Source organism: Oncorhynchus keta, chromosome 12 (genome assembly GCF_023373465.1).
Source record: "Oncorhynchus keta strain PuntledgeMale-10-30-2019 chromosome 12, Oket_V2, whole genome shotgun sequence".
Taxonomy (NCBI): domain Eukaryota; kingdom Metazoa; phylum Chordata; class Actinopteri; order Salmoniformes; family Salmonidae; genus Oncorhynchus; species Oncorhynchus keta.
This window is the reverse complement of record NC_068432.1, coordinates 10372710-10399057: the sequence shown is the minus strand read 5'-3', so window position 1 is coordinate 10399057 and position 26348 is coordinate 10372710. Positions and strand designations below refer to the sequence as shown.

Genomic DNA, 26348 nt, shown 5'->3' with positions numbered 1-26348 from the left:
GTATTCATATAATTACCTGAAACTCGTCTGTCCAACAAGATCCCACACCTGGAACTTAAGGTTCTTGCGAGTCACAGTCTCCACGTTGAAGCCGATTGCTGTACAACACAATGACAGAGATTAAATACCTTGAGCTATAAGCACATGTCAAGAAAGAAGAAAGGAATGCCCTTTAACCATCCACTGTATTTATGACATGTGAAAAGACCATTTATTATAGTGGAGCACACAACAACATAACAATCTATTCTCCCTGTATGAACCTGGAACTTTCCAAGTAGAAATAAATGAAAAACAAAAGCGTAACGTACTGGGAATGAAATAGATAACAAAGTCAGTTACAGTAACATAACGATGGCGCCATACATTTCTATCACAAGTTGCTGGGCTGACAGGTGGCATGAAATGGCAAATAACTTGTCAGAAAAGGGCGAAATGTTTACTATGAAATTAGTAAACAAACTAGGTACAACATCCTCTTGGCTAGTCAGTACAAAAGAAAGATAACCGGCTAGCTAGCTAACATACAATAGAATGGTAAGAGAAGCTAGTTAGCACAACATGCTAGCGGACTTATAGAAGAGAAAAGCACATTCATAAACGCTATACAGTACTAGTTGTAAACCGCAATGGAATGTATAAAATTATATCTAAAATTTGGAAATAAAATAGCACACTTACAGATAGGTAACGTTAGCGAAAGAGCTCCTCCATCGATGTTTTTTGATCTTAACCTCTTCAACCTATGGGGGCGCTATGTCATTATTGGATAAAAAAAACGTGCCCGTTTTAAGCGCAATATTTTGTCGTTTAAAGATGCTCGACTATGCATATAATTGGCAGCTTTGGAAAGAAAACACTCTGACGTTTCCAAAACTGCAAAGATATTATCTGTGAGTGCCCCAGAACTGATGCTACAGGCGAAACCAAGATGAAACTTCAAACAGGAAATGAGCAGGATTTTTGACGCTCTGTTTTTCATTGTCTCCTTATATGGCTGTGAAAGCGCCACGAATTAGCCTGCCCTTTCTATCGTTTCTCCAAGTTGTCTGCAGCATTGTGACGTATTTGTAGGCATATCATTGGAAGATTGGCCATAAGAGACTACATTTACCAGGTGTCCGCCCGGTGTCCTTTATTGAAATTGCTGCGTAATCTCCAAGCTGCTCGCATTCATCCATGTGATTGAGACAGAGAGAAGACTTCCAGGAATGATATATCATAAAGATATATGTGAAAAACACCTTGAGGATTGATTCTAAACAATGTTTACCATGTTTCAGTCGATATTATGGAGTTAATGTGGAAGAAAGTTTGGCGTTTGGATGAATGAATTTTCATTTTTTTTGGTAGCCAAACATGACGCAGAAAACGGACCGATTTCTCCTGCACAAATAATCTTTCAGGAAAAACTGAACATTTGCTATCTAACTGAGAGTCTCCTCATTGAAAACATCCGAAGATCTTCAAAGGTAAATTATTTTATTTGAATGGTTTTCTGTTTTTGTGAAAATGTTGCCTGCTGAATGCTAAATGCTAACGCTAAATGCTAACGCTAACGCTAGCTATCAATACTATTACACAAATGCTTGTTTTGCTATATTTTTGAAAATCTGAGATGACAGTGTTGTTTAAAAAAGGCTAAGCTTGAGAGCTAGCATATTTATTTCATTTCATTTGCGATTTTCATGAATAGTTAACGTTGCGTTATGGTAATGAGCTTGAGGCTGTATTCACGATCCCGGATCCTACTAGCTATTTATATCCGATAGACATTTTATGCGCAGGCTAAATGTGCTGCTTTTCCTAAAAATGTCTCTGATAAAACTACACTCTTAGAAAAAAAAGGTGCTGTCTAGACCCTAAAAGGGTTATTTGGCTGTCCCCATAGGATAACTGTTTGAAGAACCCTTGTTGGTTCCAGGTAGAACCTTTTTTGTTCCAAGTAGAACCATTTTGGGTTCCATGTAGAACCCTTTCCACAGATGGTTCTACATGGAACCCAAAAGGGTTATACTAATGGGACAGCCGAAGAACACTTTGGAACCTTTTTCTCTAAAAGTGTATCTAGTGGTTGTTCTAATGCAATGTCTGCTAAAATTATGTATGTTTTGTACTGTTACTTTTTACATTCTGAAACATTGTCATTAGTTTTGGACTAGACTATGATATGGAAATGTCTACTGTAAATACTACAATTTTTAAAAGGTTGATTGAAATTAGCACCGTTTCTAATAGTTTGTTGCTACTGTATGGTGAGGAAGTGGGAAATATGGAATACATCAGAGGAGAAGGGGAGAATTAATGAGCTCCCTGCACCATAGAAATGGGGGAGAGGGCAGGAAATGGGGGGCCATCACCCCGAGAGGGGGGCCGTCCCTGGCTGGATGAAGTGGAAGTGGGCGGGGTTCGGCCCCCCCTGTCTGGAGGTCAGCTCCTGCTCTCTGGGTCAGCCCCAGCTTTCTCCGGGTGTATTTAGGTGGTGACTCTGGTGACCACGGGCAGTGGTCGGGCCCTGGTGACCACGGGCAGTGGTCGGGCCCTCTCTCCAAGGTCAGCCCCTCCTCCCTGGGTTGGCCCATCTCTCTCTGGCAGTCTCCCATACTCTCTTCCTGGTGCAGAGAGCAGGGCCGATGTAGTGGCGACACCTGGTGGTTGGGGGCAGGAGGATGGCCACCCTCTCCGGGTGTTGGCCCCCCTCTCATTGGATAGGGCCCATCCCTCTCTGGAACTCTCCCCCGGGGGTTGGCCCCCCATTTTCGTCCCTCTCCCCGCTTTCTCTGGTGCAGGGAGCTGGGTGGATCTAGTGGCGCCCCTGGTAGCCACAAGCAGGGGTTGGCCCTCCCCCCTGGGTCGGCACCAGCCCTCTCCGTCCATCTCCCCCCCTATTTCCCTGATTCAGGGAGCTAGTGGCGCCCCCTGGTGGCTGTGGGCGGGGGTCAGCCCCCCTCTCCCTGGGTTGGCCCCGTCCCTCTCTGGCCTTCTCCACCAATATCCCTAGTGCAGGGAGATAGGTGGATGTAGTGTCGCCCCCGATGGCCCTGGGCAGGGGTCGGTCCCCCCTCCCTGAGATGGCCTCAGCTTTCTCTGGCACTCACCCCCGATATCCCTGGGGCAGGGAGCTGTCTGGATGTATTGGCACCCTCTGTTTGCCATTGGCGGGGTTTGGCCCCACTCTCTGGGGGGTGGCCCCCTCTCCCTCGGTCGACCTCAGCCCTCTCCCCTCATCTCCCTGGCCTGGTGCAGGGGGCTGGCTGGATATACTGGTGCCCCCTGGTGGCCATGGGAGGGGGTAATCACCCCTCTACGGGGGTCTGGGCCCCATTCCTGGGAAAGCCTCAGTCCTCTCTGGCCCTCTCCCCATATCACTGGGGAAGGGAACTGGCTGTATTTGCGCCCTCTGGTGGCCTTCAGGGCGTCATCCCACCCAGTAACTAGAGCGAGTCTCTAGACAGAGTCTCTGGGTTAGAGCGTTAACATCGCCTGTAAATGCACACTGGACAGGTGTAATGAACATGTGTAAAATTTGACCATAACGATCGTTCAAATCACCTGTAAATGCACACAGCACAGGTGAAAAAAAATCACACGCACAAATGACATTTGACACTTGAAAAAGCAAGTGAAAATGATCATTTACAAGCATTCAAATCACCTGTAAAAGCACACTGGACAAGTGGAAAATGCACATGTAAAGAAAATTACATTTGACACTTGAAAAAAAATACTAATCACAAGTGTTGCATGTTTCTGGGAAAGACGATTTGAACCTTTTGGCTTTCCATATGTTCCTCTCCAAGTGCACGCCAGGGAGGAGCCTACAAGGAGCTGCGAACTGAGCATGTGCGGTGTCGGTGTTGACACCAAGCACACTTAAAGCAAGTGCAAATCTTATTAAACGGACTAATTTTGTGATGGTCTGCTCAGACTTTAAAAACATTATGCGCGAAATGTCTTCAATACTCTATTAATGTTGTCTGATAAATGCAATGGATGAGTGTTGGTAAGAAATCACATCACTGAATTGAAAAATTGTTGGCTGCACTCTGCCCCACTCGTGTGGTCAAGATGTGCAACAGATAATACTGTGTAAAAAGATTAACCCATGGACTGGAATGAACCTATAGCGCAAGGGACCAGGAGTGTGTCCCAATTAGCACTACTGTTTTCCGAAGAGTATACTTGTTCTCTTTCCTTCATGGACTTGGAAATGACTGCTATACGGAAACTCTGTCTAGCCCATGCCAACACCAATTAAATGCGTCTACATTTGTGGGGAGTAGTGAATGAGAGCAAACTTCTGGAGGAAAGAGAGATTATAAAGGACGCATCCCGACCATAGGCTTCTTGTCTAGAGTTAGGCTATAAACCATATTGCACACACGGGATTCGAAGTGGGTATTGCAGCAGGCAGTTTTTCAGTTCACAAAGCAAACCCTGAATCATTCGACTAAATGTTTGTAGTTATACATGTGCTGTGTTAAGCAAGTCGAAATGTAAGTTTCTTAGTTCCGACTGGCATGCGAACACTGCATTAAAACGTGACGTCGTTCCTGGACTTTCCCGGACCCAGACTAACATTAGTCCTAGATTGTTTAAAAAATATTCTCAATGGAGAATCTTCATTGAAAGTGCACTTTATTCCAGAACTAGGTTTAATCTGGGGTGGGGAAATTGGCTCCACATGAGTTAACAATAACTTTCAAAAATCTTTTCAAAAGGACTCCATTTGACAAATTCCTAAATAAATAAACTTGCAATGAGCATGACACAATTTATTTGATTCGTTCACCCACCAGGCCATACTCAACATCAGCATTCTTTACAAACCAGCTGTAACCCCAACAGAGATTTAGCACCATTTAAAATGACAGCGACGGAATCAGAATTCCCGAAGTTTAATGCCGCCTAGCAATGGACATGTGCTAGAAAATGTTTTGCACCTTTTTCCTGCTTTGGGAAGTAGCCCAGGGTCGAATGACAACGTTGATTTTGACGGTCATATTTTTTTTAATAAGGTGCTGTTTATTTCATCATTTCATTACATTTCTGTACACTCCTTTAGCTCTGTACTGTAGTAGTTACCATCAGAACCATGTATAGAGAAGGTTATACACAGTATTTGGACATTGACATGTTTTGGATCTGTACTCCAGCATTTGAAATGATACAATGACTATGAGGTTAAAGTGCAGGCTATCAGATTTGAGGGTAATTTCATCCATATTGGGTAAACCGCTCAGAAATTACATCACTTTTTGTACATAGTCACCACATTAAAGAAGAACAAAAAGTATTTGGACAAAAAATGGTGCCTCTTTCTCAATTATTATTTATGATTAATTTATTATTATCTGCATCCACGTTAAATGTAGAAGTGTTTAGAAACATTCACAAAAGAAGTGACTCCAAAATGACAATGCATGGTAAATAATTACAGTTCCCGCTCAGCCCAGTCAAAACTGTTCGCTGCTCTGGCTCCCCAATGGTGGGACACACTCCCTCACGACGCCAGGACAGCGGAGTCAATCACCACCTTCCGGAGACACCTGAAACCCCACCTCTTTAAGGAATACCTAGGATAGGATAAAGTAATCCTTCTCACCCCCCTTAAAAGATTTAGATGCACTATTGTAAAGTGGCTGTTCCACTGGATGTCATAAGGTGAATGCACCAATTTGTAAGTCGCTCTGGATAAGAGCGTCTGCTAAATGACTTAAATGTAAATGTAAATGTTAATAATGGCTTTCTACTTGGCACAATATAATCTAAAACACAACCAAAACAAACTGCAATTGCATCCAACAATTTGTAGTCACGGTGTGCTAAAAATATGGGACCAAATACTGTTGACTACTACTTTAAATGTATTTTCTAAATGGTTCACCCAATATGGATGAACATACCCTCAAATTAAAGCAAACAGTCTGCACTTTAAAATCAGTCAAAACAGAAAATGTATGTCATTGTGAACATTTCTGAATTACAATATATACTGTGGAGCCAGTTTCCCCAACCCAGATTAAACCTAGTTCTGGAATAAAGTGCACTTTCAATGAAGATTCTCCATTGAGAATATTAAAAAATATCTGGGACTAATGTTAGTCTAGGTCCAGGAAAGTCCAGGAACAACGTCACGTTTTAATGCAGTGTTCACATGCTAGTCGGAACTAAGAAACTCTGAAATTTCGACTTGCTGAACGCAGCACATATATAACTAGTTAGTCGAATGATTCAGGGTTTCCTAGTTCCGACTAGCACGTGAATGCGGCATTAATTCTTTGTTCTTCACCACAAACAAAAACATGGCCGACAGCTTGGCTCAGACAGTTGCCAGAGGACACAGCTTGTTCTGTTGAAGAGATCCGGCGACTAGTGTTGGCCAGGCACAAAACTTGGGACTGTAGATATGGAGGAAAACAGACCTCCTACCGTTCTTCCTTCCATGTCATTAGAGAGACCTAACAACCATCGCCACTCCAATAGTGGTGGGGTAGTCTATGGATGGTGGTGCAGTCTGTGTGGTGGTTGGTTGACAGTAAGGCGAACGCCACATTAACAGAGACAAACCTTCACAACCACCATCCACGTCCTGTCTACAGACAAGGAAATGCCTCTTAGACAAAACCGATGACTGACACTCGGTGGGTGTGGACTCCTGCTGAGAAGCTCAAACTCATTTCTTTTTTACCCTTACATTTCCCCACACAAACTCCTCCTTTTATACATTTCTGTAACTCTGTCCTAAATCAAGTCTTTATTTCCCCACATGAATAGATAAACAAATTATCAAAGGTCAACTTGAAAATATTGTTATTGTCCATCAGGGTTGAAACCCCACGATGCAAAGATGTTATTTTTCTCTAAGACGGTCAGGCCTGGAAATGTTTTATTGTCCATCAGGCCTGGAAATATTTTATTGTCCATCAGGCCTGAAGAACCACCGTTATACGTCATCACCACCGTTACGCCATGTAGATGAAGGTGTTGAGATCCGTCTCGTCCCGCTTGATGTACTTGTGCTCAATGAGCCACTCCATCTGCTCCTTGATCATCTTCTTTTGAGGTAGGAACATGTTTTTGAGGATCTCGACCAGCTCTGTCTGCAGCTGGGCGTTCGTGATCCGCTTGCGCATCTTCATGATTTGGATGATGGCCTCCTGGAAAGGGAGAGACCAGGAGAAGAAAGAGAGGGTGAATCTCAATTGTACTGTATTCCCTTGATACCTTGCATCCTCCGTCCTTGCCGCTTTCTCAAAATGCATTGTAGGAGAAGAGCCAAGGGGAGAAACCGCAGATCTTCTGCCTCAATGTGCTTTGAGAAAGAGACAAGGATGTGAAATCAAAAAATCTTATTTGCAATGACCTTTAAATGGGGAAGCCCTTATACAGTACCTGTGTTCTCAATATCCTGAGCTGGACGATTCCCTCGTTCTCCTCCTCCCTCATTCGCTCTGTGGTGAGCTGAAGCCGGCCAATTAGGTTAATCTTCCCCCTTTTTTTTTGGACCTTGGAGTTTTTTCTGGACACACACACACACACACACACACAACATTTAGAGGTGGTACTACTGGGCCTTTTTTGTGCCACATACTAAACTCAGCAAAAAAATAAACGTCCTCTCACTGTCAACTGTTTATTTTCAGCAAACTTAGCATATGTAAATATTTGTATGAACATAAGAAGGTTCAACAACTGAGACAAACTGAACAAGTTCCACAGACATGTGACTAACATAAATGGAATAATGTGTCCCTGAACAAAGGGGGGGGAATCAAAAGTAACAGTATCTGGTGTGGCCACCAGCTGCATTAAGTACTGCAGTGCATCTCCTCCTCATGGACTGCACCAGATTTGCCAGTTCTTGCTGTGAGATGTTACCCAACTCTTGAAAGGCACCTGCAAGTTCCCGGACATATCAGGGGGGAATGGCCGTAGCCCTCACCCTCCAATCCTCAGGTCCCAGATGTGCTCAATGGGATTGAGATCCGGGCTCTTCACTGGCCATGGCAGAACACTAACATTCCTGCCTTGCAGGAAATCATGTACAGAACGAGCAGTATGGCTGGTGGCATTGTCATGCTGGAGGGTCATGTCAGGATGAGCCTGCAGGAAGGGTACCACATGAGGGAGGAGGATGTCTTCCCTGTAACGCACAGCGTTGAGATTGCCTACAATGACAACAAGCTCAGTCCGATGATGCTGTGACACACCGACCCAGACCATGACCATGACTCTCCACCTCCAAATCGATCCCACTCCAGAGTACAGGCCTCGGTGTAACGCTCATTCCTTCAACGATAAACGCGAATCCGACCATCACCCCATGTGAGACAAAACTGCGACTCGTCAGTGAAGAGCACTTTGTGCCTGTCCTGTCTGGTCCAGCGATGGTGGGTTCGTGCCCATAGGCGACGTTGTTGCCGGTGATGTCTGGTGAGGATATGCCTTACAACAGGCCTACAAGCCCTCAGTCCAGCCTTTCTCAACCTATTGCGGACAATCTGAGCACTGATGGAGGGATTGTGTGTTCCTGTTGTAACTCGGGCAGTTGTTGTTGCCATCCTGTACCTGTCCCGCAGGTGTGATGTTCGGATGTACCGATCCTGTGCAGGTGTTGTTACAGGTGGGTCTGCCAATGCGAAGACGATCAGCTGTCCATCCTGTAGCGCTGTCTTAGGCGTCTCACAGTACGGACATCACAATTTATTGCCCTGGTCACATCTGCAGTCCTCATACCTCCTTGCAGCATGCCTAAGGCACGTTCACGCAGATGAGCAGGGACCTTGGGCATCTTTCTTTTGGTGTTTTTCCAAGTCAGTAGAAAGGCCTCTTTAGTGTCCTAAGTTTTCATAACTGTGACCTTAGTTGCCTGCCATCTGTAAGCATTTTAACGACCGTTTTACAGGTGCATGTTCATTAATTGTTTATGGTTCATTGAACAAGCATGGGAAATAGTGTTTAAACCTTTACAATGAAGATCTGTGAAGTTGTTTGGATTTTTACGAATTAAAAGGGACATTCTTTTTTTGCCGAGTTAGATGATACAGGACAACCTCCAAGTCTAAAAATTCAACCTGTAAGATACAGTGCATTCAGGAAGTATTCACACCCCTTGACTTTTCCACATTGTTGAGTAACGGAATTTCAAAACGATTCAAATTAGATTGTGGGTCACTGGCCTACAGATAAAACCCAATAATGTCAAAGTGGAATTATGTATTTAGAAAAATGTGTTGAGTCGATTAGTATTCATATTGTTATGGCAAGCCTAAACTTCAGGAGTAAAAATGTGCTTAACAGGTCACATAATAAGTTGCATGGACTCACTGTGTGATTTTTCAATGACTACTTCATCTCTGTACCCCACACATACAATTATCTGTTAAGTCCCTGAGTTGAGCAGTGAATTTCAAACAGATTCAACCACAAAGATCAGGAAGGTTTTTCAATGCCTCGCAAAGGGCACCTATTCGTAGATGGGTAAAAATAAAAAAGCAGACATTGAATATCCCTTTGAGCATGGTGAAGTAATTAATTAGACTTTGGATGGTGTATCAATACACCTAAGTCACTAGAATGATACAGGCATCCTTCCTAACTCAGCTGCCAGAGAGGAAGGAAACCGCTCAGTGATTTCACCATGACACACACCTGTGCTTTATAAAGGGTGGTATAAGAAACACTTAAAAGGCCTTATAATTTGTTAGATACTACTGCACTGTTGGAGCTAGGAAAACAAGCGTTCCCCTACACCCGCAATAACATATGCTAAATATGTGACCAATAAAATTTGATGAGGCCAATGGTGACTAATGAGTGTGATAGAAAACTGAGGATGGATCAACATTGTAGTTAGTGCACAATACTAACCTAAATCAAGAGTGAAAAGGAAGTCTATAGAAAACAAATATTCCAAAACATGCATCCTGTTTCCAATAAGTCACTGAAGTAAAACTGTAAAGAATATTCATATTTTCAAGCATGGTGGTGGCTGCATCATGTTATGGCAGGCTTGTCATCGGCAAGGACTAAGGAGGTTTTTTTTAGGGTTAAAAGAAACGGAATAGAGCTAAGCACAGGCAAAATCCTAGAAGAAAACCGGGTTGTCGGCTTTCCAAAAGATACTCAGACAAACCCTTAAGCAGGACAATAACCTAAACCACAAGGCCAAATCTACACTGGAGTTGCTTACCAAGACAATATTGAATGCTCCGGAGTTTCCTAGTTACAGTTCTAACTTAAAATCGTCTGGAAAGTCTATGGCAAGTATTGAAAATGGCTGTCTAGCAATGATCGACAACCAAATTGACAGAGCTTGAAGCATTTAGAAAAACAATCATGTGCAAATATTGTACAATAAAGGTGTGCAAATCTCTTAGACCCAAAAAGACTCACAGCTGTAGTCGCTGCCAAAGATGATTCTAACAATTGACTCAGGGGTGTGAATACTGGTGTAAATGAGATCTGTATTTAATTTGCAGTAAATGTACTAACATTTCAATTTTTTTTTATTTAATTTTTTTGTTGTTGCAATTATGGGGTATTTTTAATCCATTTTGAATACAGGATGTAACAACAACATGTACAATAAGTCAACGGGTATGAATACTTCCTGAAGGCAATGTAAGTAAAGCTAGCCCAGAGAGCCAACTCTGTGACGGTGGAGAGCCGGGTTGCAAACCCCATCTGGTCACACATTAGGGAACACTTACATTAGTGAAAACTCCTGATTGACATAGAAGAGGGTGCCCTCTGCAAAGTCTTTGGGCGAACCCACCACTGGGTCGTAGGACAACACCTGCCGCTTTAGCTTGGGGAACGCTACCAGGGACTGAAGGAAAAGGAGAGAGAGGGAGGGAGAAGAAAAAGGGAGAAAAAAGGAGAGATGGAAGGAAGGAGAGAAGGAGAGACTAGAGTAAACTTAAATGAGTGCATATTTGTTTTGTAGCTGTGAGGAGCATAGAGATTGAGAGTTAACAGGAGCCCACTGTAAATGAAATGAACATTTTAAAGGCTTCATCTATGCTTTAAAAAGGATTCATAAATGTGGCATAACTACCGATTTCAAATGTGACAACCCACTGTCAAATATGACAAACCTGTGCTTTATAAAAGGGTGGAATAAGAACCGATTAAAGGTCTTATATTACATTACTTTAAAACATTTCTACACTGAACAAAAATAAACATGAAACAAGATTTTACTGAGTTATAGTTCAGAAGGAAATCAGTCAATTGAAATAAATTCATTTGGCCCTAATCTATGGATTTCACGTGTCTGTGAATATAGATATGCATCTGTCGCTTACAGAGATACCTTTTAAAATTTTTTTTTTTTTAAAGTAGTGGATCAGAAAACCATGCAGTATCTGGTGTGACCACCATTTGCCTCAAGCAGTGAAACATCTCCTTTGCATGGAGTCGGTCAGGCTGTTGATTGTGGCCTGTGGAATGTTGTCCCACTCCTCTTTAATGACTGAGAAGTTACTTGCTATTGGCGGGAACACGCCGTCGTACATGTTGATCCAGAGCATCCCAAACAAACTCAATGGTGACATGTCTGGTGAGCAATGTTCCTTCTAAGCTGCCGCGCAACTCCCAGAGACTGCCGAGCAACTCCCAGAGACTGCCGAGCAACTCCCAGAGACTGCCGAGCAACTCCCAGAGACTGCCGAGCAACTCCCAGAGACTGCCGAGCAACTCCCAGAGACTGCCGAGCAACTCCCAGAGACTGCCGAACAACTCCCAGAGACTGCCGAGCAGAAATATCAGCCCGCAGAGAGAAGCACGAGATTGAACTTCACTCAACTTTCTAGAGCAGTGGTCACCAACCGGTCGATCGTGATCATTCCTATTCGATCGCCAAGCATTTCTGGAAAAAAAGAAATACAATTATAATAAAAAATGTAAAAGCGATAAAGCAGTATTTGTCTCGGCCTGTTGGCGGTAGGTGCACACAATTCAGCTGGGTAGGCGAACTGTTGCCATTTTGAACAATTTCATGTGTCTGAAGGTACAAACTCTGCCTTCCCGGCGGGCCTAGAGAGCAAATCAAGTGCACTATAGGCCTACTGCTGGCCAATCAGATAGCTCAAATGACCGTGTCCGCAGTAACGTAGCATGCATAAAAGCAAGCTACAGCAAAGATACTGAGATGAGATGCTGTTTTTATGAGTTCATGTTTAAGTTCAGCACTGTCATTACTTTGTATTCAACACTATTATAAGACATAAAATCAGTGTATATCCTATTTTCACTCAGCGCTACAACAAGTACTGCAGCAGTAATGAATGTGTATCTATAGGCAAGTTTTATCATTAGTGGCTTGGGTCTTTAGAGGAATTTCTCATTTTATCTGTTCATAGGAACAACATGAATTTGTGCATGAGGCAGAAATAATGCGGTGCGACTCGAGTTGCCCCATCAGCTTGAAGACAGTGTCCCTTTTTAGTCAGTGTCAGTGGAGATAAGGGAGAAAGGAGGGATGCTGAGAGGCGGACCCTCAGTCTGCTGCTCTCTCCCTCCGCAGTGACTGACCATCAGATGCAGATACCGTCAGTCCAGTAAAATAAAAACTATTTAAAATGTATGCTCACTCAGCTGTGCTTCACAAGTAATATAACAATGGATCTATTACCGGTGTGATCATATAGCCTACCTGAAATGTTGAAATATATATATATTTTTAAGTGTCTCGAACAACAATGTATTAGTAGCAAAGCCAATATGCTGTGATAATGTATTGGGCACATATATTACTGTAGCAATGAGGTTTGTGCAGTAAGCTAACTCACTATTGTTATTTTACTGCTGCTCTTTAATTGTTTGTTACTTTTATATTTAGGCATTTCTCTTAACTGCATGGTTGGTTAGGGGCTTATAAGTAAGCATTTCACTGTAAGGTTAACTAACACCTGTTGTATTCGGCGCATGTGACCAATTTAAAAACAAATAATGTTATTTGTTAATGTTGCATAGGCTTTTGTTTTTCAAGTCATGTTTAAAACAAAATATGAGGTAGATCAGCTTGTTTCCCTTGCTAACACTATCTTTCATTTCCATTTACTATAGCAATTGTGATCGAATCAACACAATATTAGCCACTTTCAATGCAACATACCGAAACCAAGAACTATGTAAGAGATTTTGTTGTAGCCAGAACGCATCAGAGTAGGATTCTATTGCATTGACACGCACTACACAGTCCGTACTCTATACAGACCAGTGCAGCCTAAACGATCAGAGCTGCAGTAGGCCTATATCCAAATAGACCACTGCCATATATGGATATGTGCCATTTACTTTTAACTGGACTGTGTTTACAACATGAGCGGTTGTGAGTAGAAGCGCTTGTTTTGAGATAAACGCAAGAGCTCCATGTAGCCACGTGTGCACATTTTGTTCATGTCCTTTGCTAGTTATTGAGCTACTAGCCCAATTATAGATACTTTGTAGTCAGCAATAGGTAAGTGATTGCTTCCTACAAGAGCACAAAATATGTACATTTTCTAGAAAAGCAAATCAAGAGAGCATTTTATTTTGTCTTAAAGGGACATTTTGAGACAAACTTTAAAAAGCTAAGTAGCCAATAGGCAGAAGGTAGCATAATTTGTCTGATTCTCTGTAATAAATGGTATGAATAATATTGCATTTTATTTTGTAAAGTGGTTTCTTGCATCAAACACCACAACATTGTCGGTCACCTCCTTGTCTGAAGGACAAGAAGATTAACCTGTTTATGTCAAGCCCTCCATGTTTTATTTTTCCCCCCAAAAGTCTCACAGAATGTAGGCATACATTAAACACTACACATTGGCTGCAACTGTAGACTGAATGATAGAACAGCTATTTCCATGTGAAAATGTTACGGGATGCATTTATGGTAGGCCTATAATACACTGCTCAAAAAAATAAAGGGAACACAAAAATAACACATCCTAGATCTGAATGAATGAAATATACTTATTAAATACTTTTTTCTTTACATAGTTGAATGTGCCGACAAGAAAATCACACAAAAATGATCAATGGAAATCAAATTTATCAACCCATGGAGGTCTGGATTTGGAGTCACACTCAAAATTAAAGTGGAAAACCACACTACAGGCTGATCCAACTTTGATGTAATGTCCTTAAAACAAGTTAAAATGAGGCTCAGTAGTGTGTGTGGCCTCCACGTGCCTGTATGACCTCCCTACAACGCTTGGGCATGCTCCTGATGAGGTGGCGGATGGTCTCCTGAGGGATCTCCTCCCAGACCTGGACGAAAGCATCCGCCAACTCCTGGACAGTCTGTGGTGCAACGTGGCGTTGGTGGATGGAGCGAGACATGATGTCCCAGATGTGCTCAATTGGATTCAGGTCTGGGGAACGAGCGGGCCAGTCCATAGCATCAATGCCTTCCTCTTGCAGGAACTGCTGACACTCCAGCCACATGAGGTCTAGCATTGTCTTGCATTAGGAGGAACCCAGGGACAACCGCACCAGCATATGGTCTCACAAGGGGTCTGAGGATCTCATCTCGGTACCTAATGGCAGTCAGGCTACCTCAGTCGAGCACATGGAGGGCTGTGCGGCCCCCCAAAGAAATGCCACCCCACACCATGACTGACCCACCGCCAAACTGGTCATGTTGGAGGATGTTTCAGGCAGCAGAACGTTCTCCACGGCGTCTCCAGACTCTGAGCACGTGACAGTGTGCACCTGCTTTCATCTGTGAAGAGCACAGGGCGCCAGTGGCGAATTTGCCAATCTTGGTGTTCTCTGGCAAATGCCAAACGTCCTGCACGGTGTTGGGCTGTAAGCACAACCCCCACCTGTGGAGGTCGGGCCCTCATACCACCCTCATGGAGTCTGTTTCTGACCGTTTGAGCAGACAGACTGCTGGAGGTCATTTTGCAGGGCTCTGGCAGTGCTCCTCCTTGCACAAAGGCGGAGGTAGCGGTCCTGCTGCTGGGTTGTTGCCCTCCTATGGCCTCCTCCACGTCTCCTGATGTACTGGCCTGTCTCCTGGTAGCGCCTCCATGCTCTGGACACCACGCTGACAGACACAGCAAACCTTCTTGCCACAGCTCGCATTGATGTGCAATCCTGGATGAGCTGCACTACCTGAGCCACTTGTGTGGGTTGTAGACTCAGTCTCATGCTACCACTACTGTGAAAGCACCGCCAGCATTCAAAAGTGACCAAAACATCAGCCAGGAAGCATAGGAACTGAGAAGTTGTCTGTGGTCACCACCTGCAGAACCACTCCTTTATTGGGGGTGTCTTGCTAATTGCCTATAATTTCCACCTGTTGTCTATTCCATTTGCACAACAGCATGTAAAATTTATTGTCAATCAGTGTTGCTTCCTAAGTGGACAGTTTGATTTCACAGAAGTGTGATTGACTTGGAGTTACATTGTGTTGTTTAAGTGTTCCCTTTATTTTTTTGAGCAGTGCATGATCAAATGGCCACTGTTAAAACAAACGTATATCAAGTACAGCCTCAGAGTTCATAGCAAACGTGCACTGGAAGTTGCACAGAATTTTCACAAATGTTCAAGTTAGCGCTCAACAGACTTGAAATTTGCTCAGTGACTAAAAGAGAGGGAACATTGCTGCTGAGTATGCAGGCCATGGAAGAACTAGGACATTTTCAGCCGTGCATTATCATGCTTAAACATGAGGTAATGGTGGCGGATGAATGGCACGACAATGGGCCTCAGGATCTCGTCACTATATTTGTGCATTCAAATTGCCATTGATAAATTACAATGGTGTTTGATGTCCAAAGCGTATGCCTTCAAATACCATAACCTTACTGCCACCATGGGGCACTCTGTTCACATCAGCAAACCGCTCGCCCACATCGCCATACACGCAGTCTGCCCGGCACAGTTGAAACCAGAATGAATCCGTGAAAAACACATTTCTCCAGCTTGCCAGTGGCCATCGAAGGTGGGAATTTGCCAACTTAAGTCGGTTACAACGCCGAACTGCAGTCAGGTCAAGACCCTGGTGAGGACGATGAGCACGCAGATGAGCTTCCCTGAGACGGTTTGTTACAGTTTGTGCAGAAATTCTTAGTTTGTGCAAAACCACAATTTCGTCAGCTGTCCGGGTGGCTGGTCTCAGACCATCCCGCAGGTGAATAAGCCGGATGTGGAGGTCCTGGGCTGGTTACACATGGTCTGCGGTTGCGAGGCCAGTTAGACATACTGCCAAATTCTTGAAAACGTGGGAGGTGGCTTATGGTAGAGAAATGAACATTCAATTATCTGGCAACAGCTCTGGTGGACATTCCTGCAGTCAGCATGCCAAATGCACACTCCCTCAAGACATCTGTGACATTGTGTTGTGTGACAAAACCACACATTTTAGAGTGGCCTTTTATTGTACCCAGCACAAGGTGCACCTGTGTAATGATCATGCTGTTTAATCAGCTTCTTAATATGCTACAACTGTCAGGTGGATGGATTATCTTGGCAAAGGACAGCTCAATAACAGGGATGTAAACAAATTTGTGCACAACATTTTAGATTAGTAAGCTTTTTGTGCATAGGGAGCATTTCTGGAATCTTTTATTTCAGCTCATGAAACCAACCCATTACATGTTGCGTTTATATATTTGTTCAGTATAGGATGGCCTAACCGCTTTGGTGCATAGTCAATATTGGACCTGACCTCAACCTTCACCAAAACACTCTGAAGTGCAGTCATGCACTGCAAAAAACATAGTAGTTAGTTATTTTTTGCCTACTTTGGTTTTCCCCCCACAAACTCAGTTCTCTGTTTATTTTTTCCAAGTTTCGGATTTCCCACATGTACCGGTATTTATTTTTTTATCAAACTAAATAATAAAACAATTTGAATTCTATGTTCACAAGAATGCTTAAACCACATCAGGGAATGACTTTTGAAGTCTGGGGAAAATGTTTGGGGTGTAGTTGCCCTTAATTCAGTGAGCATGCCCTCCGCTGTTTGGTTAGCGGGTTTTCTGTAGTGCAGTAAGCCACGTGATGATTATGTATTCCAAATACAGGGATTCGCATTGTGGCAGCCAATGGAATGTGTGGGGTAAAAGGCCAGCAACACGCTGTATTATTCAGAGCCCCGTGAAATTACACCATATACACATTCTACAGACTGAGTATTACATACAATACTTTTACAGCAGCACACAGAATAGTTCTTGCTCTTCACCGGACAGATGTTGCTTTCCTGTTTTGTGATGAAACAAACGTATTTGAATGTATTCCTCCACTGTGTGTATATCACGGTGGTGTATGAATGAATGGGTTATAGAGCAAACAATGCAAATATCACAAAATAGGAAGTAAAATAGTATCTAAGCCAATATGTGACTTGTTTCAGCAAAGTAGGCGTACGTCGCAAGTCACTACTTCACAGGAGTGCCATTTGAAGGTAAAGTTTTATTTTTATTAAATTGCGTTTGTCAGAAATGCATTCTGCATTAACTTTCATGTGCCTTAAAAACAAACGTGTATGCCATCTGTAAATACGAAAATTGTTAAATTACGAGCCTAGTTGGAAAAAGCCGGCAACCTTCCCGCTAACCATAATTGGCTGAGATGATGAGTGGGCTGGACATGTCGAGAGATGAGTTTGGATTGGTCTGCCATGTAGCACGCTTCGGCCTACAATATGAGCAGGTCAGTATGTGTAGGTAATCCTTTCTAACGCTGCTTTTTTGAAAGATATCACGTAGAAGAACTGCATAAGTGTTGCTCTCCACTTTTATTTAACTTGGCAAGTCAGTCTTATTTACAATGACGGCCTACACCGGCCAAACCCGGACGAAGCTGGGCCAATTGTGTGCAGTCCTATGGGACTCCCAATCACGTCCGGTTGTGATACAGCCTGGATTCGAACCAGGGTGTCTGTAGTGACACCTCAAGCACTGGGATGCAGTGCCATAGACTGCCGCGCCACTTGGGAGTTTCTGGAGGACCGAGTATTGAAATCAGTGGAATTAGAGTGCATCAGAGCTGGAGAAAATTCAGGCGTTTGATTGCAAATATGCAGCCAGAGTTGAAAACAGAACACACAGAAGTCTCCAGATTACATCTTCAAACTAAGGGCAACCTTATCTTAGCATCTGTGACAGAGAGGGAGAAGCGTTCATCCATGTATAAGGGTAAGAGAATCTAGCTAGCAAATTTCTTTAGATATTAAACAGTTCTAATTTTGTCAGAAAGTCAAGTTAAAGTGTAGCTAGCTAACATTAGCTGACTGGCTAACTAACATCACGTGTGTTATCTGTGTTGTAATATTATATCTCAGAGCTATTTGCATTGCTAGTTATAGCCCAATGTTAGCTACCTGCAGATTCAAGCAGGGTAGTAACGCTATGAGTTGGGATTATGCTTCATTGTTTAGCTAGCTAGGTCTAAACAAGACTCCACTATGCAATTAACTATTTCAATAGAATGCTTATGATGTCACTGCGATAGACGTAGCTGGTAAATTCGCTCTGGCCATCTCCTCCGATTTCAGAGAACTCTAGTCTTAGTGTGCCAGAGTGCAGAATAATTACTAACTCTCAAAACCCGCTAAATATGGCCAGTGTCAGTAAACGTTCGCACAAAAAAAAAGCAACATTACATTTTTGCCAGCAGCACAGTTGCAGTCACCATCGCTTTGGATAACATACAGCCTAATCAGCTCTGCTAGGGTGAATAAAATAGTCAGACTGGTTCTCTCATTTGTCTGGTAGCTAGCCAATGTTAGCCAGTTAGCTTGGGTGTTTGACTGCTGTTAGGTCAGAACGATCGGATCAACTCTACTCCTCGGCCAGAGCGTCCAGTGTGCACTCTGAACGCTCAGAGCGAAGCGCTCTGAATTTACAAACGGACAGTCTGACAACGCCCAGAGCACACTATTGCACTCCAAATTATATTGAAACACGCGTAGTATAAGCCAGCCTTTAGTGTTGAAATATTTGATTATTTAGTACATAGCCTCACATGTGAATTCTTAACCTGTTACTCCTAACCCCTACTTTTTCGAACATTCTGTTAAAAATCGCGCAACATTTCAGCACCCTGCTACTCATGCCAGGAATATAGTATATGCATATGATTAGTATGTGTGGATAGAAACCACTCAGACGTTTATAAAACTGGTTAAATCACGGCTGTGACTATAACAGAACGTGCGTTTCATCGAAAAGTGCAGGAAAATCTAATCACTGAAAATGGAAAAATATATCCATGCGCCACTTCAACCGATTGATAAAGGTGAACCACATTAAATGGGGCCGAGGTTGCAATACCTACAGCTTCCACACAATGTCAACAGTCTTGTCATTTGCCTAGGCTTTGTTTCTTGGTCAAACGAACAAGAGACAGCCCATTTCTTCAGGTCTCCGACCGGATATTTTGGTTGAGATTTACCCGGACATTATTTCCAAACGTACAGCTATAGAATATACATCGCCTCGTGATCAATTTGATCGCTTATTAACGTTTACTAATACCTAAAGTTGCATTACAAAAGTATTTCGAAGTGTTTTGTGAAAGTTTATCGTCGACTTTTTTAATTTAAAAAATGACGTTACGTTATAAAACGCTATTTTTTCGTTGATCACACAGTCTTCATAGATCGATATCTAGGCTATATATGGACCGATTTAATCGAAAAAAAGACCCAATAGTGTTTATGGGAAATCTAGGAGTGCCAACAAAGAAGATGGTCAAAGGTAATGAATGTTTTACATTTTATTTGTGCGTTTTGTGTAGCGCCGACTATGCTAATTATTTTGTTTACGTCCCCTGCGGGTCTTTTGGGGTGTTACATGCTATCAGATAATAGCTTCTCATGCTTTCGCCGAAAAGCATTTTAAAAATCTGACTTGTTGCCTGGATTCACAAAGAGTGTAGCTTTAATTCAATACCCTGCATGTGTATTTTAATGAACGTTTGAGTTTTAACGAGTGCTATTAGCATTTAGCGTAGTGCATTTGCATTTCCAGATGTCGAGATGGGACGCCTGCGTGTCAGGTAGGAGCAAGAGGTTAAAGAGATGGGCAGGGCTAAAGAGGGTGTGAACGATGTTGAATGGTTGTAGACAAAGATGAGCTCTCCAGTAGGCATCAAAACATTCAAGGGCCATTTTCTCAAAAACCTGAGGTTACAAGTTAATCAACTTTCAAAGCAAAATTACTTTCCCATTGTTCCTCAACTGCACTATATAAAATACAATTTTCTAGTTGAGTCTCTACGTTTATCCAATGTATGAAACAATTTCAAATTTTGCAACATAAGACCGAATCAAGCCGGTCAGTAAACATATGTACTCCATATACAGTGATTCGCACTGGGGGTATTTGTGTGACCTTGGAACATGTTTTAAAAACCTAATTTAATGCAAATGTCACTTAAAGATGAACAAATATGAATCATTGGTAATGTTTAGACAATTATTTTTCATATATCATGAATAAATACAGGTTGACACTTTACTATTACGTAGGGGACATTTATTTTCAAAATTCTTAGAAATTCCGTGAATAACTCTTTTAGTGTTGTTGACGAGATGCTGATCATGTGATGATCAGTGCCCACTTGTGGTGCCACTGGACAGCGAAAAACACAACCTTTATTTATTGTAATTTGTAGTAGTTGAGTTAGCTACTGTACAGTATGCAATCTGTCATTATTTTAAATAAATAGCAGGCTCAGCGAATTAAAAATCCTCCTAGATACAGCCACATCTCCGTCACATTAGATGTTTAAGTGAAAGAGGAATATAAAAATACAAAATCGGATGGAGTTTCCCCTCTCCCCATTTAGTTTGTGTTGCAGCACAGTCTTATCCAGATGGTGTGACAAAGGCATTTCCTAACAGACCTGCCAACTTTGTTTGTAGTTATGTTTAAGGTTGGAACCATCATGCAGTATCTCCAGCAGGCGGAGGAGCAATAATTATTGTCTGCCAGCTCAGGGACAAGCTACACTATTCACAGCCCTGTGTAATGTTGAATGTAATTGCATTGCTGTACTTGGAAACTTAATGTATTTGTAGCTTTTTTTTAAAATGTACAAATAGGAAAAGTATGGCTTAAATATGTCTTTAATGTTTATTTGTTTTAGCTGTTAGTGATGTAAACTTAAATGATCACTAAGCCTTTATGTATGTGTTATGAATGACCAAAGGTGCCTCACTTCAAACAAAGTATTGCAGGATACTACATCAAATGTTATGCTGCGTTATGAAGGTTATCATGATCCACAGGTTACTGTAGGTATTTAAATGGGTTAATGGACCTGCAAAGCTTGCGTTTGTGTCAGAACCAAAATGTTTGAGTAATCTGACCTGAGACTAACTACTGCACCAGGTATTCCTCTTCTGTTCCCATGCTGGAGACGGGGCTTGGTGACAAACTGATACGAATTGTAGCAACATTTTGCGGCTGATCTTTCAGCGAGGGAGTGGGTGAATGTGTCAAAGACATGGCTGGGCCCAATACCGCATGGTTTAGGTTGTGTGCACGTGTGTGTACTGAGGAACATTAACTTAGTTCCAGAAGAAAGCCAGTTCTTCAGGTTGTGGGCTTTCATCACGGTAAGTGTTTCTTGGTGTAATGTCGTCCCCAGGCTATTGCACACAGCACATAAGCCTGGGATATCAACCATTCAAAGTTAGCTATTATGGCTAAACCCTCCACATTTCTGTAATTTGTATTTTAAACCTAACCAATAATGAAGACCTAAATTTGATGTGTTGGTCCACCAGACCTCTGCACTTTAGAGCGTATGCCATCCATCAGCACAATATGTCCCCTCTTTATCAAGCACATTTAGATCATATCTGACATATTGGGTTATGTCACATGGGTGATTATGTGAGTTATGCCACATTTATGAAGCATGACATACAGTTATAGCTTTGTAACACATAGTGCTTATGAAGACTTCATAAGCTGAACGTCATTTAAAGCGGAACCGATAAGGTCAAACCATCACAGCTAGACGTCAATCAAAAAACATTTTAGAAAGTACTAATGGTTATGGTCACATGGAAACTGCAGGGAGGTTTCAGTATTTGTAGCATATCAAATCAATAGAAAACAGGTTTTCCTGAAATCCCGGATGGAAGACACCCGGAATAGAGCAAGGATATGCCACCAATCCAAAAACCATCCTACTTGGATTTTGGGAAAACATGATCATTTTGAAAATGTTACAGCAATCTTGCAACCCTAGTCCTTACGATAGATAACCCTTTGACATCCATCTACCCTTTGACACCGTGCATTACCCAGAGGGTGCGTCGGAGCTCGGCATCAGGCAGCTCCGTGGCCAGCTTAAGGTTTTCAAAGCTGATCCTCTCCCGAGGCCTCTGGTTCCAGGCAAACAGCACAGCCAGTTGGAATGTGGTCACCTCCAGGTCGTACTGGCCCACCTCATTCTTAAATGTGATCTGGATAGAATTACATAGGATCTCTATTAGAGGTCAACCGACTAGGATTTTTCAACAATACAGATTATTGGAGGACCAAAAAAAGCCTATACCGATTAAAATCGGTATGACAATTACAACAATACTGAATGAACACTTATTTTAACTTAATATAATACATCAATACAATCAATTTAGTCTCTAATAAATAATGAAACATGTTCAATTTGGTTTATATAATGTAAAACCAAAGTGTTGGAGAAGTAAAAGTGCAATATTTGCCATGTAAAAAAGCTAACGTTTAAGTTCCTTGCTCAGAACATATGGCAGTGGTTCCTTTTAATATTAGTCTTCAATATTCCCAGGTAAGAAGTTTTAGGTTGTAGTTATTATAGGACTATTTCTCTCTATACCATTTGTATTTCATATACCTTTGAATATTGGACGTTCTAATAGGTACTTTAGTATTGCTAGCCTAATCTCGGGAGTTGATTGGCTTGAAGTCATAAACAGCACAATGCTTGAAGCACAGCGAAGAGCTGCTGGCAAATGCAGGAAAGTGCTGTTTGAATGAATGCTTACGAGCCAGATGCTGCCTACCACCGCTCAGACAGACTGCTCTATCAAATCATAGACTTGATTATAATATAATAAACACACAGAAATACAAGCCGTATGTCATTAATATGGTCAAATCCGGAAACTAGCATTTCGAAAACAAAACGTTTATTCTTTCAGTGAAATACGGAACCGTTCAGTATTTTATCTAGCGGGTGGCATCCCTAAGTCTAAGCTTCAATGTTATGTCATAATTGTGTACAGTTCTGGCAAATCCATTATGGTCTTTGTTAGGAAGAAATGGTCTTCACACAGCTCGCAACGAGCCAGGCAACCCAAACGGCTGCATATTTCCTGACTCTGCTTGCACAGAACACAAGAGAAGTGACACAATTTCCCTCGTTAAAAGAAATTCATGTTAGCAGGCAATATTAAATATGCAGGTTTAAAAATATATACTTGTGTATTGATTTTAAGAAAGGCATTGATGTTTATGGTTAGGTACACATTGGTGCAACGACAGTGCTTTATTTGCGAATGCGCTTGTTAAATCATCACCCGTTTGGCGAAGTAGGCTGTGATTCGATGATAAATTAACAGGCACCGCATCGAATATATGCAATGCAGGACAAGCTAGATAAACTAGTAATATCAACCATGTGTAGTTAACTAGTGATTATGTTAAGATTGATTGTTTTTTATGAGATACGTTTAATGCTAGCTAGCAACTTACCTTGGCTCCTGGCTGCACTCACATAACAGGTAGTCAGACTGCCACGCAGTCTCCTCGTGGAGTGCAATGTAATCAGACCTAATTAAAATCGGCCATTCCGATTAAACGGTCGACCTCTAATCTCTATGGTCTGGACAGAGAGGAGGCTGGAGGGGTGAAGGTGCAAGAGGCTGACCAACCCCCTAGGCACTCCTGTGTTTGTGTGTGTGTGTGTGTGTGTGTGTGGGGGGGGGTGCTTTATACTCACAATGCCATTGGACATGAGGTGATGCCAGTGCAGTTTCCTGCCACTGTGGTTCTTCTTGTAAAAGTCCTCCACTTCGGGGATCAGGTCCTCCAGCTCGGTGGGCAGTGACACAAACACCTTCTCGGAGCTCCGCGACCACGCCCCCGCATTCAGGATCTTGATGTTGACAGAGTCCGCTGCACAAGAGGGCGAAGGGGATTACATTATTTCACACACACTAGTATAACTACTAATTCATAGTTTTATACAATATATTTGCCACATTTGATCAGTTTCTAGAACGAAAGATTCCCTAATCAAGATATGTCATTTTTCGATACGTTGATGAAAAGCCCATGTCCATTCCAGTGTTCTATTTAATTATATAATATAGACACTTTCAAGTACTTGAGCTGTGCTTTTTTGGGGGTACTGGTAGTGGAGCCAGTGGAATAGTGCAAACTCCAAGCAAAATTCCAAAAACATGAAGGACTGTATCAATAGTAGTTTTATTGCTTTTCACTAGGTCTCATCCAGCCACATACATCAAACATTATACCCCCAAAATGTACAAGTACACCGGTTTGATTCCTGCTTGAACCAGAAATACAAGACCTGTCAACCTCACCAGATGGATGGTCTGACATTCTTCTGTAGAATTCTGATACTGAGCAGAATTCATGGTTCCTTCTATTAATGCAAGTCGTCCAGGTCCTGAGGTAGCAAAGCATCCCAAAACCATCACACTACCACCACCACCATGCTTCACCGTTTGGTATGAGATTCTCTGATACAGAATGCATGGTTCCTTCTATTAAGGCAAGTCGTCCAGGTCCTGAGGTAGCAAAGCATCCCAAACCATCATCATCCTTGACTGTTGGTATGAGGTTCTTACTGGAATGCAGTGTTTGGTCTTCGCCAGGCATAATGGGACCCATGTCATCCAAAAAGTAGACTCAAATTTGCCAAAGAGCACCTGGATGATCATCAAGATTCATGGAAGAATGTTCTATAGACAGATAAGTCAAAAGTATAACTTTCTGGAGGACATTAATTTTGCTCTGTATCAGAGAATTCTAAAAGGACAATGTCAGGCCATCGGTCTGTGAGCTGTAGCTGAAGTGAAGCGTGCAGCAAGAATGATCCAAAATACACAATCAAGTCTACATGAAAATTGATAAAAAGCATGGCCTTGTCAAAGTCCAGACCTAATCTCAATTGAGATGTGGCAGGACTTGAAACGAGCAGTTAATGCTTGAAAAACGAAAAATGTTGCCAAGTTACAACAGTTCTGCATGGAAGAGGGGGCCAAATTCCTCCACAGCAACATGAGTGTTCAACAACTACAGGAAATGTTGGTTGGAGTCATTGCACCTAAAAGTAGCACAACCAGTTAGAGTGTAAGGGGGCAGGTACTTTTGAATGTGAAAGTTTTGTGATTGTGAGATATGGGATAAGCTGGAAGATTGATATTTGGATAATAAGAGGATGTAGCACAAATGCATAATAGGTTACTAGAGATAAAGTAACATAATATTGAGTATAATGGGTTATGATCATGAGAAGCATGAATAGAAACATCTACAACCTGAACCCCCAAACGTAGACATACTAAGTGGAGTAAAAAGTATTCTGTTCAGTGGTCCTTTGAACATGATTTTCTGTTAACTAAACTTAAGGCTACCATCTATTGTGCTCCCGATGGAGTTTAGACATCCCAAATGACGTTCTAAACTAATTTGTGTACGCAAAATGGAGACAGCATGTTTCCCTGTTGTCTCAGATGCCAGACTTATTATGGACGGAGCACGACTCGGGACTAAAACAGTGCCCATCCAGTTAATACATAATGATCCCTCCAAAGCTTTGCGTATGAATCTTAAAATAGACATTTAATAAATATTGGAGCAGAAAGTGAATATCCAGAGATATTTATTACCAGAGTAACTTCTAAAAAAGGTATACTAAAAAGAAAATTGCCTTCCAATATGGAGAAAGTCATTTGTTTTGTTTTAAACCTTGCAGTAGAGGGAAAAGCAGAAGATTGATCCGTGTGTATTCGGAGCAGTGATTGAGAATGTGTTTTTTCAGCTGGAAAGAGAAGGATTTTATTGAAGGAAACAGATTATGGAGATTAGTGAAAGTAACAAAGTGAATGGTAATTGGCTTTCAGATAGCAATCCAATAATGCAATATTTTAGTAATTTGAAAGAGTAAGAGAGGAATTGAGCATTGGGACTGATGTTAGATTAGAGGCTGCTCACTCTTCCAAGGCCCGGTCCACTGCTCTCGTGTTTAAGTCATCTGTTGTTTGGATTAGAGATAACCTTCCTGTGGAACAATAGATAGCTGCCAGTACACATTGAACTCGAACAGGCTGTGAGACACACACAGTGGGGAAATTTGGGACAGTTCGTACAGAA

General features: G+C 42.2%; 2 protein-coding genes across 5 annotated transcripts in view; one reads left to right on the top strand and one right to left on the bottom strand.

The window, feature by feature from the left end:
• Positions 1 to 26348, top strand: part of LOC118390955 (glycerophosphodiester phosphodiesterase domain-containing protein 5-like) — a 248573-nt gene that overhangs the window by 167187 nt on the left and 55038 nt on the right. The window lies entirely within an intron of this gene.
• LOC118390949 (cullin-5-like) overlaps positions 6743 to 26348 on the bottom strand; it is a 45677-nt gene continuing 26071 nt past the window's right edge. For 2 of the 4 annotated variants that reach the window (XM_035781818.2, XM_035781817.2), the window contains exons 15-19: positions 23947 to 24122; positions 22268 to 22429; positions 10716 to 10834; positions 7396 to 7522; positions 6743 to 7160 (exon numbers count right to left, since the gene is read on the bottom strand). In XM_035781818.2, the coding sequence (XP_035637711.2) occupies positions 6966 to 7160; positions 7396 to 7522; positions 10716 to 10834; positions 22268 to 22429; positions 23947 to 24122 (779 nt within the window). In that variant the 3' untranslated portion in view covers positions 6743 to 6965. Of the gene's footprint in view, positions 7161 to 7395; positions 7523 to 10715; positions 10835 to 11839; positions 11876 to 22219; positions 22430 to 23946; positions 24123 to 26348 lie in introns of those variants that run through there. The other 2 variants (XM_035781820.2, XM_035781821.2) reach the window with 2 other exon arrangements.